General features: G+C 45.3%; 1 protein-coding gene across 1 annotated transcript in view; it reads left to right on the top strand.

Annotated features, from left to right (window-relative positions):
- The first annotated feature begins 208 nt into the window (after positions 1–208).
- Positions 209–19,048, top strand: part of CORO1C (coronin 1C) — a 34,657-nt gene continuing 15,817 nt past the window's right edge. Inside the window, exons 1-2 of the mRNA XM_056859181.1 lie at positions 209–408; positions 15,051–15,173. Of these exons, the coding sequence (XP_056715159.1) occupies positions 214–408; positions 15,051–15,173 (318 nt within the window). The 5' untranslated portion in view covers positions 209–213. The remainder of the gene's footprint in view (positions 409–15,050; positions 15,174–19,048) is intronic.

Here is a 19,048-nt window from a genome sequence, read left to right as displayed (position 1 = left end):
GGTAGTAAGTTTAGAGGAATGGATTGTGGGCTAAATTTGTTACCACCGTTGTTCCTATTGCGAAGGGCCCAGAATGAAACGTTTGGAAGCATATTGATTAAAACATCTTTCCTCCTGGCCAGGCTGCAAAGGAGGGATTTTCCAGGTTTTGTAAGTAGAAAAACAATAGTATGCTGTTTTTGAATTTCCTATCCTCTTCTTTCCACAGAAACAATGAGACGAGTGGTACGACAGAGCAAGTTTCGGCATGTGTTTGGGCAGGCGGTGAAAAACGACCAGTGTTACGATGACATTAGAGTTTCCCGTGTTACCTGGGATAGTTCTTTTTGTGCCGTTAATCCCAGATTTGTTGCGATAATAATAGAGGCTAGCGGCGGTGGTGCATTCCTGGTTCTGCCTTTGCACAAGGTAAGTGCATTTTTTAAAGTTGTCAGCTCTGTCCTGTACCTTTATCCTGCACAATTATTACAGTGTGGTTTATTTCCTTCAGAATTAAAACAAACAAAAAACTCAGCAAATAAAAGCCTGGGTTGTATTTGCTTAGCTGAATTGAATTCTGCTGCTGTTGGCATTACATTTATTAGATCGTCTATCTAATGTCATTATGGCTGCTGACGAGAGGAAAATAATAAGTCCCTGAAATCATAATATGTTTTCTAGGACAACATAAAGTAAAAGGCACTGACTTCTTCTAGATTTGAGTCCCTTCTTCAGATAGGGAGCTTTGACTCTTGAAAGCTTAATCTCCGAAAACGTTGTTGGTCTCTAAAGTGCTACTGGATTCCAATCTAGCTCTTCTGTTGCAGACCAACAGGGCTACCCTCTGAAATGGACTTCCTCTAGTTACTACAGTAGCTGAATGTAGTCAACTGTATTGGTTTTAAAAGTTCAGTACTCTTTTTCTGTCATTTTTATTCTTAGCGCCATAGATGCATTAGCTGTGCTTTGTCTTTGTTGGTGTGATATTCCATCCTGTGTTTTATTATTTGTACAATACAACAAGTGTACCCAGTATTTTAGAGAGTACAAAAATGGTCAGGCCCCTGCCCCCAAGGAAGTTAAAGTTTAAAATATCCAACAAACAAGCTATTAAATTTAGGGTGGATTTGTCTGCTTTGTTCTCTGATATCTGGCCCTCCTTTTTGAAAAAAGCAACAACTGGTAGGCGCTGTGGCATTGAACGTTTATTAATGTGTGAAGCTGCCGTATGAACACATGAACACATTTGAAGCTGCCTTCTACTGAATCAGACCCTTGGTCCATCAAAGTCAGTACTGTCTACTCAGACCAGCAGCAGCTCTCCAGGGTCTCAGGCAGAAGTCTTTCACACCACCTACCAGCCTAGTCCCTTTAACTGGAGATGCTGGGGATTGAACCTGGGACCTTCTGCATGCCAAGCACATGCTCTGCCACTGAGCTATGGCCCTGATTCATCTAGTTCAGTGTTGCCTTCTGTGAGTGGCAGCGGCTTTCTTGGGTCTCAGGCAGAGAAGCATCTTTCCCAATATTTGATATTCTTCAGTTACTTGAGGCACAGAGGATTTTACTGGGGACCTTTTGTGTGCAAAGCAGAAGCGAACCCTACCACAAAAACAGCAGCATGGCCAACAATGGCCCTTGTTAAGAAGCATATTGAGCGTGTGATAGAATGTTGGTGAGGATGGGGCTAGGGCAATTAATGATTCCAATATGAGGGCACCGCACAAGAATTTCAAAATTCCGAGCAACTGCTGTCATAATGAGGGTATGAAGCAATTTTGCAAACTCTCGTTTAGAGAGAACCTGGTTTGAATCTATGGAACTGTCTTATACTCGGACCTTTGGTTTATTATTATAATGACAATTTTTCTGTTGTCTCATTATTGATGGTGGTAGAAAGTACAGTCAAGTCTCAGTGACTTAAGGCTATCCTGTAGGGCTTTTAAGACAAGAGTTATTCAGAGATGGTTTGCATGACCTGTCTCTGCGTAGCAACCTTGGACTTCCTTGGAGGTCTCCAGTTCAAATACTAGGTAGGGTTAATCCTGCTTAGCTTCCGAGATTTGAAGAGATTGGGCCATCCAGGTCAGGGTAAACCAAATGGTGGCGGAAAGTGTGTCAAGTTGCAGCCAATTTACAGCAACCCCGTTTGGACTAGGATTTTCAAGTCAAGAGACGTTCAGAGGTGGTTTGCCATCGCGTGCCTCTGCATAGCAACCCTGGACTTGGAGGTCTCCCATCCATGTACTAACCAGGGCTGACCCTGCTGAGTTTCTGCGGTCTGATGAGATTGGGCTAGTGAGAGCCATCCAGATCAGGATCTTCTTGTGATTATGATGGTGTATTTTGTATTTAATTTACGTGACCATTTTTCTCATTGGCATTTTGAACGTCAGATAAGCAGACTGCAAACCTTTAAAATAAGTAAAATGTAAGAATTCTCAAAAGGTATCCCTCCAGGTGCCTTGTGTTAAATAAATGATGCTAGGACAGCGAGGCATTTTTTGCAACTGTGAGATAAAGAGTCTTACAAACCAGAAACGGTTTGTTCTTTTCGACAGCCCCACATGTCTCTGTAATGAGTCATAGAATAATCTTTCTTCCTTTATTGCAGCTATTCCCATCTCCTCTAATGCAAACTAACATGGAAGCTAGAGGAGAGTTCTTTATACAAATAAGTGTGGAAGGAGTAGGTGAGGCAATGCCTGAACGGCCATCTAATGCAGTGTGAGACCTCGTTGCTCACCTGTGATCAGCAGAGCAGACCAAAGAATTTCTACATAGCTCTAGATGTGCTGAGTTTGCCAGTTCAGACACCCCCTGCGTGGCTGGCTCATTTCCTTCCATGTGGGTGCTCTTAAATCGTAGTGTTTTATGTGGACGCCCAGCCGTCTTTGCCAGGACTCTCCTCTTGCTACAGTTGGCTGCTGCCACCCCCAGCAGATGCCCTGGATTTCAGGGGCTCTGCGTTGCAGTGAGCTGTCAAGGCCAAATAAGCAAACCAGATTTTAGGGAGCAGCGCTGCAGAGCACCTGTTCAGAAACCGGAGGACACTGTGAAGGCCGCCATAATGTCTTTCATGCTGAGCCAGAGGGGGTGGTGGTAACGGGCCAAGAGGCTTCAGGTGCCATAGCAACAGACTGCCAGTATCCTGCCCTTGTACCGCAAGCTGAACGGCTCATTCAGCGTTATCCCGCGCACACCCCCCCAGTGCTTTTATCATATCCTTGTGGGTGAAGCAGTAACAATGAGCACAGCCCTGGCAGAGAAGCCAACACAATATACCTGGATTGGGGTGGGGCTCTTTTGGATTATGTTTTGTGGTTTTGGTTGTGCTGGGACGATGCCCTGGCAAAGCATAGTCCGTTTCCTGTTCCCCACATCCTAATAAAAAAACACACACCCAAATAAATGGGCTGGTTATTCTTTGCATTTGTGTTTTTTTTTTTCTTCCCATCCTTCCCCCACCCCCCTGCCTCCCCGGCTGCTGCATTTCACTGTGTCTCACGGCAGCCGTTCCTGCAGGGCTCTGACAGTGGTTTTTACCATATATGGCCATCACAGCGCTTTGGGTCGGGGATACGTCCTGCATAATTTCCACCCTTTGCTTTGATTGGCCACTTTGAGCCTGGAGAACGGTGGGATAGGAGCTCCGCAGTAAAAAAAGAGAGAAGCCCCTCCGAGTCAAGTGGCAAGGATGATTAACTCTTAGCTGCCCGGATTTCCCCCCCCCCCCACGTCACGTGCCAGCTGAATTACCTGGCAGACTTGATTTGTGTCCGTGTGGGAGGTTTAAATAATGCTTACGTTATCTGTGGAGCCCTTCCATGTGAAACCCTTGGCAGCTGTGGCTGTAAAAGGCTATGTATGGAATTAAAAACAGTGGGGAAAAATCAGTGCCATTCAAGCATCTGTGCTTGATTCTTTGCTTCGTACCCTTAACAGGAAGGGAGGGTTGTGCAGAATGAATGCTGAGGATGACAGCAGGCAGAGCATGGGCTGTTGAACCCAGTAAATCGCTTGGTATTTTTGTTTTGTTGTATCCAGCACTGTCCAGAAGTCCCCAGCTTCAGCCCCTTTAAAGCGAAATGGGGATTTTGAGTAAATAAGCACTTGAAGGTAAAGTCCAGGATTGCAGAAGTGCTGAGCAGGTCAGCCAGGTTCCAGAGCCCACTGGAAACAATACCTTTGTGGAGTCCTGTGGTGGCGGTGGAAAGTGTGGTGAAGTCGCAGCTGACTTATGGTGACTCTGCAGGGTTTTCAAGAGCTGTTCAAGGGTGGTTTGCCATGGCCTGCATCTTCGTAGCAACCCCAGCCTTCCTTGGTGGTGTCCCATCCAAGTACTAATCAGGGCAGACCCTGCTTGGCTTCCAAGAGCTGACGAGATGAGGCTAGCCTGGGCCCTCCCTCCCATGCCTGCAATGTCAGTAAAAAAGTCACAGTAAAGGGGGCTGCAGGTGCCTGGAGTCTTCCCTACTTTCCTTATGCTCCACTTTTAGCCCAGCAGAGAGTGTGGTGGCCGTGCTGCTGACATCGGGCATGCGCTGGCAGGGACTGTGTTTTCCATAGAGTGGAGGTTCTTCAGATTGATGTACCTGAATGCTAACTAGGGTTGCCAGATCCCTCTTCACCACCAGCGGGAGGTTTTTTGGGCGGAGCCTGAGGAGGACGGGGTTTGGGGAGGGGAGGGAATTCAATGCCATAGAGTCCAATTGCCAAAGCGGCCATTTTCTCCAGGTGGTCTCTATCAGCTGGAGATCTCCAGCTACTACCTGGAGGTTGGCAACCCTAATGCTAACTGTAATCTGTTGTGGTCAAGATACAGGGGTCTTTGGGCAGGGTGGTGGTGGAAGAGGAGAAAGTTGCTGTGGAAGGTAACTGGGCATATTTTATTTACCTTATTCATTTACTTTATAGCCTGCCTTTGTCACGGAGACTCAGGATGGGTGACAAGGAGTAAAAATTATGTAATCAAACAGCGTGAGAGATCTAATAAGCAATGCAGTAGGAGTAGGATTGCAGAAATGAGAAACATCACAAAAATATCAGATATAATATGTCAAGTGATGCAGAAAATGGAATTACAAAAGTAGGAAAAAAGCAATAAGAGCAAAACAATATATATAACAGATAGATTTTACCCTTACTTTGCCACACAAAACATTTGAGAGGAAGAGAGATCCTTCACTGCCCAAATCCCCCCCCCCCATTCTTAAGGCAACGTTTGTCCTTTCAAAGGGATTTTTAAAAATTCTCTGGGTGAGTTTTCTTAAACGCTGGGTTTTAATTTATAACTTTTAAGGCTGTTTTTTAATTCTGTTATTTTGTAAGCCATCCCAGGTATTTTCCCTTGGAGAGGCGGCATAAAAATTCCCTCAATAAATAAATGCAGAGCATGCTTTGACTTTTACACTTTTGACTGGACACTTTCCCTGTGAAATTTATTAATAACTTTTTAGGCATGTTTACCCTGCCTTACCATACTTCAGGGATCTACAAGATCACATAAAAATTATAAAGCAACAAACAGCAGTATTATATTGAAGGAGACAGCAACAGCCAGACTGACAAAATGCAATATTATAAAAATGAACAACAGTGAAAATCATCAGTAGAAATCAACCTTCAGAGACTAAAATTAAAATAGTTTTTAACTGATGGGGAAACACAGGTAGGAAAAGAGGCAAGAAAGACTTTCCATCCTTCTGCTGTAACTCTTGCGGAGGTCTTACCTCTCTTGTAGAAGTGTGTGAAGGTTTTTAATAGCGTGTTAATTTTAACTATGTATGCCGCTTTACAATTTCCCTGTGTTCCACTTTGTAAGTCACCTTTAGCAGGTTCTCTGGAGAGGCAGCGAATATCTATTCTAAATAAATAAATAGAGGCACATCGAGGAAGGCCCTGATGTTACTGGGGACACCAGGCATTTAGGACTTTAAAGAGCAAAACCAGCATTTTTAGTTGCACCTTGAAACTACGGTAACTGGTAACCAATGAAGATGAAACAAGACAGGTTTTTGATCCCTACCAATTGCCAGGATAATGTTACTCCCATCAGTCACATTCTGGACCACTTGCAGTTTCTAAACGCTCTTCAGAGGGAGCCCAGTGTAAATTCCTTACGGTAGACAATTTTGGATACCCCTAAGGCATGTGTAACCGGGACCAGTTCCTTTCTGCCTTGGAGCTGGAGCACCAGCCAGAGGTGGCTTGGTTTCTCTTGCGCTGTGGTCTCTTGTGGGCCCATTCACAAAAAGGTCCAGCCAGCATTTTCTCCGGAAATGTGCACAAGCTATTATACGTGACAGAAACCAGAAGCCCTCAACCAGGAGCTCCTCTTTCCCACCTGTGAAGCGTGCTTTTTGCACAGTCTGTGACTTAGGCTGTAAAGTGATACGGTGCTATGACTTGCTGTTCTTCTATGAGAAGCCACCATACGTCGGGGAATTTCTCTGCGGCTGCATTTGTAGACAGTGTGAAACCTCAGCCCCTTTCCCCATCCATCTTCGCAGCACCTGATTCCTTCAGTCTGATCCTTTTTTTGAACTTTCTGCACACATGTGCCGTATCACAAGCTGTGACTACAATCCCTTGATGCTCTTCCAGTGGTTTAGGTGGTTGTGCTAACTGAAGTGCTTGACTAACTTTTCTGATGCCGAGGGACTGTCAACACTTCCACTGTAAACCTTGCCTATGAAAATGTTGGCTTTAGCTCGAAGGTTGGGAGTAAAAAAAAATCCTAATTTTGGGGAGGTGTACTGTTTGTTTTTCTGGGAAGAGTCCTGAATTTGAAACTGCTTCTTTCATTGGCTCTTTGCAGAGCCTCCACCAACTTCAGAAAATATCAGCCACATATGTTATGCTGCTATTGAGAGCAGTATGGAAGTAACTGGAAGTAGTGTGTTACTTCTGAATGTTAAAATCTGTAGGGAGTTAGTCCAGAGGAAGTGTTTCTGCCAGTTTACGTATACTGGCATGGAGGGAAGCTGACCCTTGAGCCAATAAATGGGCAAGTTACCGGCCTGCAGTTACTGCCAAAACATTACACTTCTTTGGTTCTCGTAGGTTATCCAGGCTGTGTAACCGTGGTCTTGGTACCAAGACCACGGTTACACAGCCCGGATAACCTACGAGAACCAATGAACTCTGACCGTGAAAGCCTTCAACAATATTACACTTCTTGTTTGTCTGTCTCTTTGTTCTTGAGGAATTTGGTGTGGTGAAACTCTGAAAATCTAGGCTTGACATTTGTGAGCTGATCAATTTTGTGATACTAAGTTTGTTGTACAGAAATGATTAGCCCCTGATACTTGTTCCTGACCTCTCCAAATTCACTACAGAGGCTAGATGGCCATCTGTCAGCAATGCTGATTCTATGACCGTAGGCAGATCATGAGAGGGAGGGCATCTTGGCCATCTTCTGGGCATGGGGTGGGGGGTCACTGAGGATGTGCGGGGGAGAGGTAGTTGTGAATTTCCTGCATTGTGCAGGGGGTTGGACTAGATGACCCTGGTGGTCCCTTCCAACTCTATGATTCTATGATTTCAGGCAGAAATGTTGCCTGAATTAGCATGTTGTTTAAAATATTTAAAATATTTTCTTGCATACGCACAGCTTATGTTAAGTCATGCAGTGAAGATCCTTGTGCAGTGGTGGCAGCTACTGCCAAAGAATATGCACAGTTAATCAATTTCCAGCAGTCAGTTAGAAATCCTGTGTGCAAAAGCCCTACCTGGCCCCACCCACTTTCTAAAAACAGTTGGTGGGTGCCAGGAAATGTGTTGGTAGGTGCCATGGCCCCAACAGGCACCATGTTGGAGACCCGTGGTGTGTACTGCGTACCATAGCACAAGGACTGCTAGAAACTGGTTTTCTAGTTACTCTCTGAACTTAGAAGATTTTTTAAAATTGAGGTAACTTTATTAGAAAAACATGTACATTCACCTGTTTTAAAACAACAAGCGAGGTGGTCCTCTGCATTTTGGAAAATTGTCGTTGTCCCCCCCCCCGATATAGTAGTCGCAATAAACTGCTTCCCTCCCGCTGAAATGCAGCAGCTGTGCCAAGTTCCAGATTTTGCTCTGGCAAGCAGTTGGCAGCTTGTTTTTGCTCTGTGTGAATCTGACTCTGACAGCTAATTTTGCGGTGGATTTCTGTGCATTACCATAGACTTTCCAGGGCTGATATTCCATGGAAACTGCTGTAGTCACAAAGCCTTTTGTGCTTGTACCCGGCACTTATCTCTGCTCAGCTTTAAGCCGACGGCGCTAAGCAATGAAGTCATCCAGATGCTTCATTTCTGGTCTCCCAGTGGGATGAGATTCAGCCCTCATTACTGCTCACGAGCGACTGTCCTGGGGACACTTCTCCAGCCTTCCAGAGATCTCTGAATCAGAATGTTAAATGACGTGAGGCCTGGTGAACAAAGCACTTGCTTGTACGTGGCAAGCCGGGGGTCCTGTCCTGTGCAAACCCTGCTGAAGTGCAAAAGCCCAGCCGTGGTGTCTTGCATTCCTCTTCTTTGTTCCAAGAGGGCTTGCGCAAAAGGTAGGGTTGCCAACTCTGACTAGAAAAATTCCTGGAGATTGGGGGGGGGTGCCTGAGGAGGTCTGGGCTTGGCTAGGGCAGAGAGCTCAGTGTGGTGGGCATGCCGTAGGGCCTTCCAGAGCTGCCATTTCCTCCAGGGGAACTGATCTCTGTAGTGCGGACATCAGTTATAATTCCAGGAGAACTCCGGGCTCCATCTTAAGGTTGGTTACTCCACAGAAGAGGCATTGGTATTGAGAAATGGGAATGAATGGCAACTGCGCATTTCATTCCCTTTTGCCAATTTTTCACTTTAGGCTCTATGACCTTTATGTTTTTAGGTGCGATGCTGCCTTTGAGAAATTACATTTCCTTGCAAAAACGTTCGCACAACTGCAGCCGATGCACTTGACAACACATGTGTACACACATGACATCGCCTACTGCTTGGTTCTTTTAACTGGAGATGCCAAGGATTGAACCTGGGACCTTCTGCATGCCAAGCAGAGGCTCTTCCACTGAGCCACAGCCGCTCCTTGAGGGTTGCTAAGTAGTTCTTAAGCAAAAATTGTTTGCCAAATAACCTCCTTTCCCAGCAGTCGTCTGGCTCCAGTGGTCCTTGGCACTGTGCAGAATGGAGTGACGTCCTGCTCCACAGAGGCTGTTTCTCCCCCCTGACTCCAGTGCTTCCCGCCCCCCATACGTTATCACAGGCACTCATATAAAGACACCCACTTTGCACTTGCACACAGCTGCCTTCCCCTCCCAAATTTCTCTCTCTTCTCCCCCCCCCACCATTTGCCCATGAGCATCCTTAGCCTGCCAAATTAATTTGCCTCTTGCTAATGCCTGTTCACATTCCAGCTCGTTGCTTCGATAAAACTTGAATACTCTGCTGCGTCTGACATTACCGATGCTTTGCTTTTGTGACTTCTTGGTAAAATACAATTTAAAACTAGATGTTTTAGATGTCTTTTAGTGACAGCAGTGTTACTATGATAAATTCCCATTTGGGGAATGGCCCTGTTTACTTATCTTAACAAGGGTTAGTCATGGAGAGCCTGGCTGACTTGCCGGATGACTAATGGCCATTTGTCATGGTCTGGATCGACAGTGCGCTCCTCACTTAAGCCCCAGCGCCTGGGGTATGAGCCATCTGGTGTTGGTAGATGTGGATGCGCTATAGATACAGCACTTCGTGTTAAGTGATAAGCAGTAGCTGGGTTTTGAAACTTGGGACTGGGGAACCATCAGGCCCTAGAGAAGAGACAGTGCCTGTCTGGAAGAGAAAAGCTTAGTTTGCATTTCAAACCCACTCTCTGTGATCCAGTTTCCTTCCTCAGCATATGCATAGCAAATGTGCCAGTTGATGCTACTTCCTTATTTTCAACAGTAAGGATACCCCCCCAAACCCCTCCCCACAGGAAACAGCTTTCTGCACTGAATTATCTAAATTATTTTCTGAGGTCAGCTGCCTCTTCCTAGTAGAGATGGTTATTTTTTTGACCTGGTTTTTTTCCAGCCTGTTTGGTCAGAACTGTTATGTACAATGTTTTGGTCTCTCTGATTTTATTAAGTGCCTTTATTTGGTAAATTTTATCTGCAATAACTTAAAAAAAAGACATTCACATTTAAAATTTACCTACCTGGGCTAAAGTTTTGTGAATGTACCATAAATCTCCACCCTATTGATTGTGGCTGCTTCTCATCTACAGATGGATTTTTAACAATGAAATTGTTTGCTGTCTCATGGCCACACCAAGTTCATTGGTATTTTTTATTGTAGATCATGTTGTGAAAAAAGGTCCCTGGATTTCGTCTAACCTTCAGAGTTTGAGCCATGCCTGTCTTTGCTAGGATAGTTAACCACAGGTTAATAGATCACAATGGGTAGCCGTGTCAGTCTGTCATTAGCAGTAGAAAAGAGTAGGAGTCCAGGAGCACCTTAATGACTAACAAAATTTCTGGCAGGATATGAGCTTTCGTGAGCCACAGCTCACACCAGAAATTTTGTTAGTCATTAAGGTGCTACTGGACTCCTACTCTTCAACCACAGATTAAGGCAGTGGTTCCCAGTGTCCTGCCCGAGGGAGCCGTGGATTCCTGGCACCCGCTTGCTTCTTCTTGGAAGTCTGTCTTCTCCAAAGCCAAAGAGCCAGACCAAGCTTTTCTCCCTCTCATTGGGGCAGGGGTTGCTTCAGAAAAGCCCAGCACAGTTGACTTTGGGCCTCCAGGGAGGACCTATCTGGAAACAGCCGACCCCGTTGCAGGGAGAGCTCTTGGCATGGAACCTTCTAACACTCTGTGATTACCCTCACCCTCCATGATGACCGTTTTGTTACGGTGATCACTCCCAGTTCTCAGAATTCCACCCCTGCCTGCAAGCTCACCAAGGTTGGGGGCTCCTGGGTTAAAGGTTGTGTTAAACACCGTGTTTGGTACATTTAGTAGAAGCTCTTGTGGCAGCGATCTCTGGGAAATTCCTGGAAATTTGAGGGGAGGGACCACAGCAGGTTATAATGCCAGAGTCCACCAAAGCACCCATTTCCTCCAGGAGAACTGATCTGGGGATCAGTTGTAATTCTGGGGGATCCCCAGGTCCCACAGGGAGGTTGGCAACCACAAGTTCTACAGATGTGCTTTGACTTAGATGTTTTATTGACATTCATATGAATTGCTGTAAGAAGCTTAATCTGCTTTTAGGCACAACATCATGTGTGGAATCTATTCTACATGTTAACATTTTGATGAGATGTGTATATTGCACTATGAGCTTGAACTTCCATTAGCCTGCTTTTGCCAAGACTGCAGTGACTAGCAGCAAAGCCAAGAGGAGACCGTGGAGTTCCTCATTTCCCCAGCCAGTATGACTTTGATTGTGTGTTTGGCCACCTGGTGTTGTCCTGCACTTGAAGCAAGAGGTCTGGCAGAAAGGAGTGGCTTGCGGTATTGGTTCGCATGGCCTCAAAAGCAGGTTGAACTGAGGGTGTGACTGTGCTTCATTGCATATTCGTTGTATGCATATTTATTTATTTATGCGATTTTTAGCCCTCCCTCCCTGGCCCGAAGCCAGGCGCAGAGTGGGTAACGTCATATAAAATAGATCAATATAGTCAATAGTAAAATTAACCCCAGAAGCCTAAATTTAGTGGTGTAGTGGTTAAGAGTGGTGGTTTGGTGCGGTAGACTCTAATCTGGAGAACCGGGTTTGATTCCCCACCCCTCCACATGAGCGACGGAGGCTAATCTGGCGAGCTAGGTTGGTTTCCCCACTCCTACACATGAAGCCAGCTGGGTGACCTTGGGCTAGTCACACACTCTCAGCCTCACCTACCTCACAGGGTGTCTGTGGGAGGGGAAGGGAAGGTGATTGTTAGCTAGTTTGATTCTTTCTTAAGTGGTAAAGAAAGTTGGTGTATAAAAGCCAACTCTTCTTCTAAAACCCCAATTAAAACTTAAAAACTACAGATGGCACCTAAATACCACTCATGTTGCCGGAGACAGGTGGCAGGTTACCCCTCAGTTAACATAAAATAATATAAAAGGAGGGGAATAGGGAGGCCAGCAAGATGACATTTGACATTTGTGGCCGTCCTCAACCATAGGCCTGGTGGAATAGCTCTGTCTTGCAGGGCCTGTGGAACTGTTTGAGGTCCCACAGGGCCCTGATGTCACCAGACAGAGCATTCCTCCAGGCTGGCACCAGGGCCTGGTATCGAGGACAGCCGCACACTCTTAGGGCCAGGGACCACCAGTAGATTATAATCAGATTTATTATTATCAGTTGTATTCCTGAACACCTGTAGCTGCCTTATCAGGCCATTGGTCCATCTGGCCTGGTATCATCTGCTCTGACTGGCAGCAGCTTTCCAATGTCTCATGCAGAGGCCTTTCCCAGCCTGCTGACTGGAGATGCTGTTGGCGATTAACCTTAGAAACTTCCTGCAAAGCATGCCCTGTTCCACCAGGCCAGCGTGGTATAGTGGTAGAGAAAGTCGGCATATAAAAACCAACTCTTCTTCCTCCTCTTCCTCCTATAAATTCATTACAGGATGACATTTTGCCTTTGTGAGGAGGGAGTGCTCAGTAGCTAACTCCTATCCCACGCTCTTACCACTCCTATCTTTCTGTCCTGATCAGGTTGTGCATGTTTTTATCTGAAGTCAGCGATCAAAGATAAGGGCTCGGGAAGAGGCACTGCCAGGCTGTGGATCGAGCAGGAAAAACTCCATTTTGTTCTTGATGGTATTTATGAAGCTTGTAGTAATGGAAATGGAGTGGGCTGTCTCCTGGGAGCACCCCAGACTGGCAGACAAATAAGTGCAGGGCCCTTTCGGTTACATTTGACTCTACCTCACTAGCCTTTTGTCAGTGTAGAAAGAAAGATAACTGAGAGGGGGATAATTGCAGGCTCATGTCTCAGCAAATGAATTGCCATTTTAGTGAAATAAAAACAGAACATTTCACTCAATTTGCACAATGCGCGGAGCTTGATTTAATACTCGGAGGTTTGTTTGCAAACTTGGTGACCGGCCTTTATCTTGATCCTACAGATGGGAGAAATTTGCCAGTTTAATATGTATGTACCAGCTAATTTTGTTCTCCTGATTGACACATCTTGATTCACCCAGTGTTGGTTCTCTGCATTCAGCTGTCCTATTTGGTTTCATCTGTTAGAGTATTTCTTTTAAGCTTTTCTTAAAACTAACCAGGTGTGTCCATTTATTTATTGGATTTTTTCATGACCACCTCATCCCATTCATCGGCAGCTCTTTAGATCTGAGCTTTAGATATGGTGATCTTATTTATTTTTCGCCTCAGATGTGCTTCCTTTTGGAGGATGCTTTCATTTTGAGTCTGGCTTTTGTAAATGCAGACTTTCCCCTCCTTGGTGAAGGTGTATTGCTCTCATATGCCAGTAATGGGCAAAATAATTGAAGCCCTGTTCCTCAAGGGCTGATCCACAGTATCCTCTCAGACCACTGTGCCTTTTCAGCCTGCCCCATGGATAGTATATACTCTGCCTTTCAATTAAAATATTCAAGGTAACTTTCCCAAAGTTGCTCGAGAACCAGAATACAAAAGAAAATCACACACAACAAAAAAGCAGCTGTTGTGTAAGAATAAAACAAAATTGATAATCGTAGCAGCTGGTCAAATTAAGGGAATCAAGATACCCTGACAGCTCTTTGGTTTGATGCACAGCAGAGATGGAGCTAGGCAGGCCTCCTGTGGATGGGATTTCTACAAGTTTGGGGCATCAGTGCTAAGCACTGAAGCCATCTGTCCCAAGTAGCTACCCAGGATGTTTCAGGTGATGGAAACACATGGAGCAGGTCCTTTGAAGAGAATCTTAACAGATGGGTAGATCCATATTAGTATGTTATATGGATACCTTCTGATACCTCTGATACCTTCATCTGCTCTTAAGGCAAAAGCTAGTACCATGGTTTGCAAAATATGTGATACTATAGTGAGGTAAAAGCAGTATGTTTGTTATCTTGACATTCAGGCAGTTGATTGTTTTTGGCACAGATTTATTTAGATCCTGAAGCCTGTAGGGGTTTAAGAGTGCCTGGATATTATGGTCTGTCAGCCCTTTGATCTTCTATAGTGAGAAGTCCTGGAGTTTAAAATGCCTCCATATACCCCATCCTGTCCCCAAAGCTTTGGGCCTACATGTGTACAGCTGAATATAAGTGTGTGTGTGCTGACAACCACATGGGTTAGCTCTCAGGAAAGAAAGGTCTAAGGTCAGTTGTCTGCAAGAACTAATAGCTATAGTTGTTTCTAAAACCTCTTGTGCAATGAACTTTGAATTGGAAAAAAGTAACCTAGGGATTGTTAGTGTGTGTGTAAAGTGCCGTCCCAGCAACCCCTTATAGGGTTTTCAAGGCAAGAGACTAACAGAGGTGGTTTGCCATTGCCTGCCTCTGCATAGCAACACTGGTATTCCTTAGTGATCCCCTATCCAAATCCTAACCAGGGCTGGCCCTACTTAGCAGCCAAGATCTGATGAGATCGGGTTAGCCCGGGCCATCCCAGTCATACAATGTGTAGTCATAGAATGTGTGATCAGTCCCAGGTTCAGGAAATATCAGGAGCAAATAGTGACTTTATAAATCAAGCCACGTAGTATGCCAGAAGAAGATGGCCATACAGCAAACGAGAAATCAAGACTGCCTTTGCCAGGTGGGGAGGAGGGATGAGTTAAAGATATTTCTAGCAGCACACCTGCATAGGCTTCTAAAAATTATGACACACAGAGTGAAAGGCTGTGCAAGGGAATTGGCTAAAGCCCAGAAGAGTTCCTTCCATTTATGGTTGCGAGTTACCAGCTGGATGAGCAAACGTTTCATAGTGATGTGAATTTGCCAAACATCTTTGCCTGTAAAAGCCTTTGCAGGAGAAAATCGCAGTTAAGATGATTTCTGATGTGAGATGTATAAATGTGACCCCTAAAGCTTTCATCTTGTGTGTGTAATATTTGAGTGCGTACCTTTCTTTGTCCTGTAGATTACAGTGCTCTCTTCTCTCTGTCCAGACAGGTAGAATTGACAAATCCTACCCCACAGTATGTGGCCACACGGGACCAGTGCTTGACATAGATTGGTGTCCTCACAATGACCAAGTCATTGCCAGTGGCTCGGAAGACTGCACTGTTATGGTAAGTTGATGAAATAAGAGTTACAGAAAGTTGGCTTCTTTTCATCTGTAGAAATAATTTTATGGGCATCTCGTGATTTTTTTAAACCTTGAAAATAACCGCACAGTGAATTAGCTACTGGGGTTTTATTTTTTTGGCAGAAAACAGAGAAAAGTGGCTCTAGAACGTTTCCCTCTTAGGACCTTGTCACCTGCGCAGGAGTAAAACATGTCCACAAAGTACAGCCACTTACCACTTTCATTTCACTTATCCTGGGGTGAAGGTACAGTGCTACATTCCTTTCCCTTGATGTTAGTTGAGCTGAAGAGTAGCCTTGGAATCAATCCGCTCTTGAGAGTGGAAATCTAGCATGTGGGGGTTGCTTCACCCTTTCCCTTTCTGCTATTGGCTCACAGGTACCCTCCCTGAGCTGCCTTGGATGAGTTAAAGCAGGGGAGGGTCAGCAGCCCATCCTCCCCACCACTCTGGATCGCCTCCTCTCTTGATGGGGTGGGACCCAGGCGGCTGCATGCGGCATCATTTGCCTACTCCATATTCCTCCATTTGCTGAGGGGACCCTGAGCAGAGCATTGTGGGGGTGGGGATGCCTACCTCAGTGAGGTCATGTGTTTAGGGAGTGCTTTTAAAATATGTCCCTGGCAGCACTGCTTTTTGTAGGAGATTTCCCTCTCTCGTTCTACACATTTTTTGTCTCGCTCTTACATGAGGCTCACCGTCAAAGCTTTTCCAACCAGGTCTCACCAACTTAGTGTTAGCAGCACAGTAGCCATCAGACCCTCCATTCACTAGGTTTTGCTGCTTGGGGGTGATTATTTCTTTGGCTCGCCAGCAGTTTTAAATAATTAATTTTAGCTAGATTTTTTTTTTTTTGCCATGACCTGGATGGCCCAGGCTGGCCTGTTCTCGTCAGATCTCAGTTGCTAATCAAAGACGGCCCTCCTTAATATTTGGATGGGAGACCACCAAGGAAGTCCAGGGGCGCTACGCAGAGGAAGGCAATTGCAAACCACCTCTGAACATCTCTTGCCTTGAAAACCCTGCAGGGTCACCATAAGTTGGCTGTGACTTGACGGCACTTTACGCACAGTGATTTTTATTATTTTTATTGTGTTTTGTTATTATTTATATTGTAAACTGCTTTGAGTTTCCTTGAGAAAGGTTGCTAATAAATGTTTTAAATAAATTCTAAACAAACAAACAATATACTTTTAAGTAGAGGAGACTTGAAAGGTCTATTTAAAAAGAAAGAAAGAAATACACATTGATTTTTTTGGGGGGCGGGGAGGCTAAGGTGAGCAATAGTCCTACCCTGTTGGCTTTTTCTCGCTTAACTTCCAGAGAGGTTTGCAGTAAAATATTGCTCTGCAGCTGCATGATGTTTCCTCATAGTCTGATGCTCACTTTGAAGAGTGATTTTTCTCATGCCAAACAATACGGAACTGCTTAGATGTGGATTCTTCAGAAACCTTTGAATGACAGTAATGGTCTGCAGGTTTTCTACTCGGCTGGAGAATGCTGGATCATATAATGGTTTTGTGGAGGGTGCCATCTGGGTCTTCTCACATGGGGAGAATCAGTTGCAGCTGGAGCCAGCCTCCCTTTTCAAGAAGGTGAAGTGCCACCTTGCGTGGACATCCAGGGTCTGCAAAGTTGGCATTGGCAGACATTTCAGGGAAAACTTTGGGCTAGTTGGCTGCTAAACAAGCCTGTGAGATTACCAGACACATTGTGCTGATAAGCTGTTGTTGGTACGAATTAGTAAAGCCAACCACAAGCTTCATCTTGGTGCACGGATGTTGTGGCTGTTGCTGGGTCTGGTATCTAAGACCCAGTAGGAATGGAAAATGGAACCTCCCCCCCAACACTCCACTTCTTGAGACAGGAAGCTTTTCCATTATGACCAAGTGCCAGTAACGTGGTGTATCCCCAAGCCGGTTAACTCATTGGAAGGCCTGGAACAAAATATAGCTCACTGTTTGAAATAATGCGAAATCCAGGAAAAGAGTTGAAGGAAGCAGAGGCAGCCGAGGGGAAAAACTTATCCATGGCTGAATACAAGGCAGGATCCAGCCAGGCTCAGCCTCCATTCCGTGCAGTACTGAGCATGTTTCCCTCGTCAGTGAGTTGGCCACAACCTGTTCCAGTACAACTGGAATTGAGAGCCGGCCTTCCAGACCAGAGGATGTGTCTTCACTTTGGCCGTAGAACTTTGCAGAAATTACCAGAAAGAATGTTCCTTTCCATTTGACTGTCTTTGCCAATACAAACTCTTCGCTTGCTGGCTGTCCCTCCATATGCTGCTTCATCCCCTTCCTTGCAGACACTGATGAAACATTCATGCTGATTTAATGCATATCTAGACAAAGACCAGAGCTCTGCTGCCTTGGAGTTATTTTTCTCTGTTATCTTGCTATGTGTCCTGTACGTAAGGAAGCATTTAACAGGCCAACGCACACAGCTACGTCCTGTGCTCCACAGCTCACTTCCTGTCTGATTTCATCCCCTGCACACACAAAAAGTGGTGCACCACCCTGTTCAGGAATGAATGGGCCAGTTCAGTGAGGAGCAAGCTGACCTTTTTTTTCTGTTTTGCTCTGCTAATGAGATTAGCGCTTCTGTTTCAGCTGCAAAGGATTACGCTGAGCGGGCATCACTCCGAAATGATGCCCTTCCCCACCTCCTAAAAGTGCTGCTACCTCTGTTCAGCCCGTGGTTCTCTCTCTGCAGACTGGCTTTCTCTACTGGCTTCAGATGTTGGGTCATGCGTCTGTTATCTCGGGGGCAGGCCTTCGCCCCGGAGCCTCATGACACATTCTTCACTCAGTGTGGGAATAAGTAGTTGCTTGAATTTCAGTTGCTTGAATTTCAGTTGTTTCCACTTGAAGAGGAAACGTTCTTGGAAATGTTCACCAAATACAAGTGGATTCTACCCTTGTACTTCCTGGCTTGCCATAGCTGGCTGGGGTAAAAGCTTTCAGGGGTCAAAGCTTTAGTATCTAACAAAGGGGGCTTTTACTCTGGAAAGCTTAGACCCCAACATCTTGTTGGTCTCTAAGGTGCTCCTGGACTCCAATCTAGCTCCCCACTATCCTTGGTTGAATAGCTGGATTAGCAGCTGGAAGCACCACACAACAGCGTTTCTGCTTCTCCCTGTTGGGTAGATCCCAGTAGGGGAGTGGGGAGGCCATGGCTCAGTGGTAGAGCATCTACTTGGCATGCAGAAGGTCCCAGGTTCAATCCCCGGCATCTCCAGTTAAAGAGACCAGGTAGCAGGTGATGTGGAGAACCTCCCTCTGAGACCCTAGAGAGCCACTGCCAGTCTCAGTAGACAATGGACGAATTGTCTGATCCAGTATAAGGCAGCTTCATATGTTTATATGTTCACACTAACTGGCCTGTACTATTGTTTTTCTCTTCTTTTGTGCCATGGTGTTCCTCAGCTCTTCTAGGTTGGAATTTTTAAATTGGTCTGGTAAGATTTATTGATGGCTGTGCTTGATTAAAACATTTAAAACCTGTCTTGAGGGTCTGTTGGGGCTATGCGATAGGGTATATTTGTTTTTAAAATGAACAATATTGGTGTTAAAACCTCAAAGGCCATTAGGAATGTCTGTTGCATTATGAGACGTGTGAGTTAGTACATGGATAAGGTTCATAGCACACATACTGGGAGCAAAAGTATGCACAGATCTTCACACGTCTTGCAGTGTTTGTTCTTTTTGGTCTTCAACTCACTAGTCATCAGAACGCCAAGTCCGTTCCTGAAACGCCTCTGATTTCCCCCCTTCTAATATACAAATCCAATGCCTCTGTGACTGACATAATGCCTTTTTTACTAAGCGATAGGGACCCCAAGGCTACATTGTCAGTGGCAA

The sequence above is a fragment of the Euleptes europaea genome, chromosome 13 (assembly GCF_029931775.1).
Source record: "Euleptes europaea isolate rEulEur1 chromosome 13, rEulEur1.hap1, whole genome shotgun sequence".
Classification (NCBI taxonomy): domain Eukaryota; kingdom Metazoa; phylum Chordata; class Lepidosauria; order Squamata; family Sphaerodactylidae; genus Euleptes; species Euleptes europaea.
This window is presented reverse-complemented; position numbering and strand designations above follow the sequence as displayed.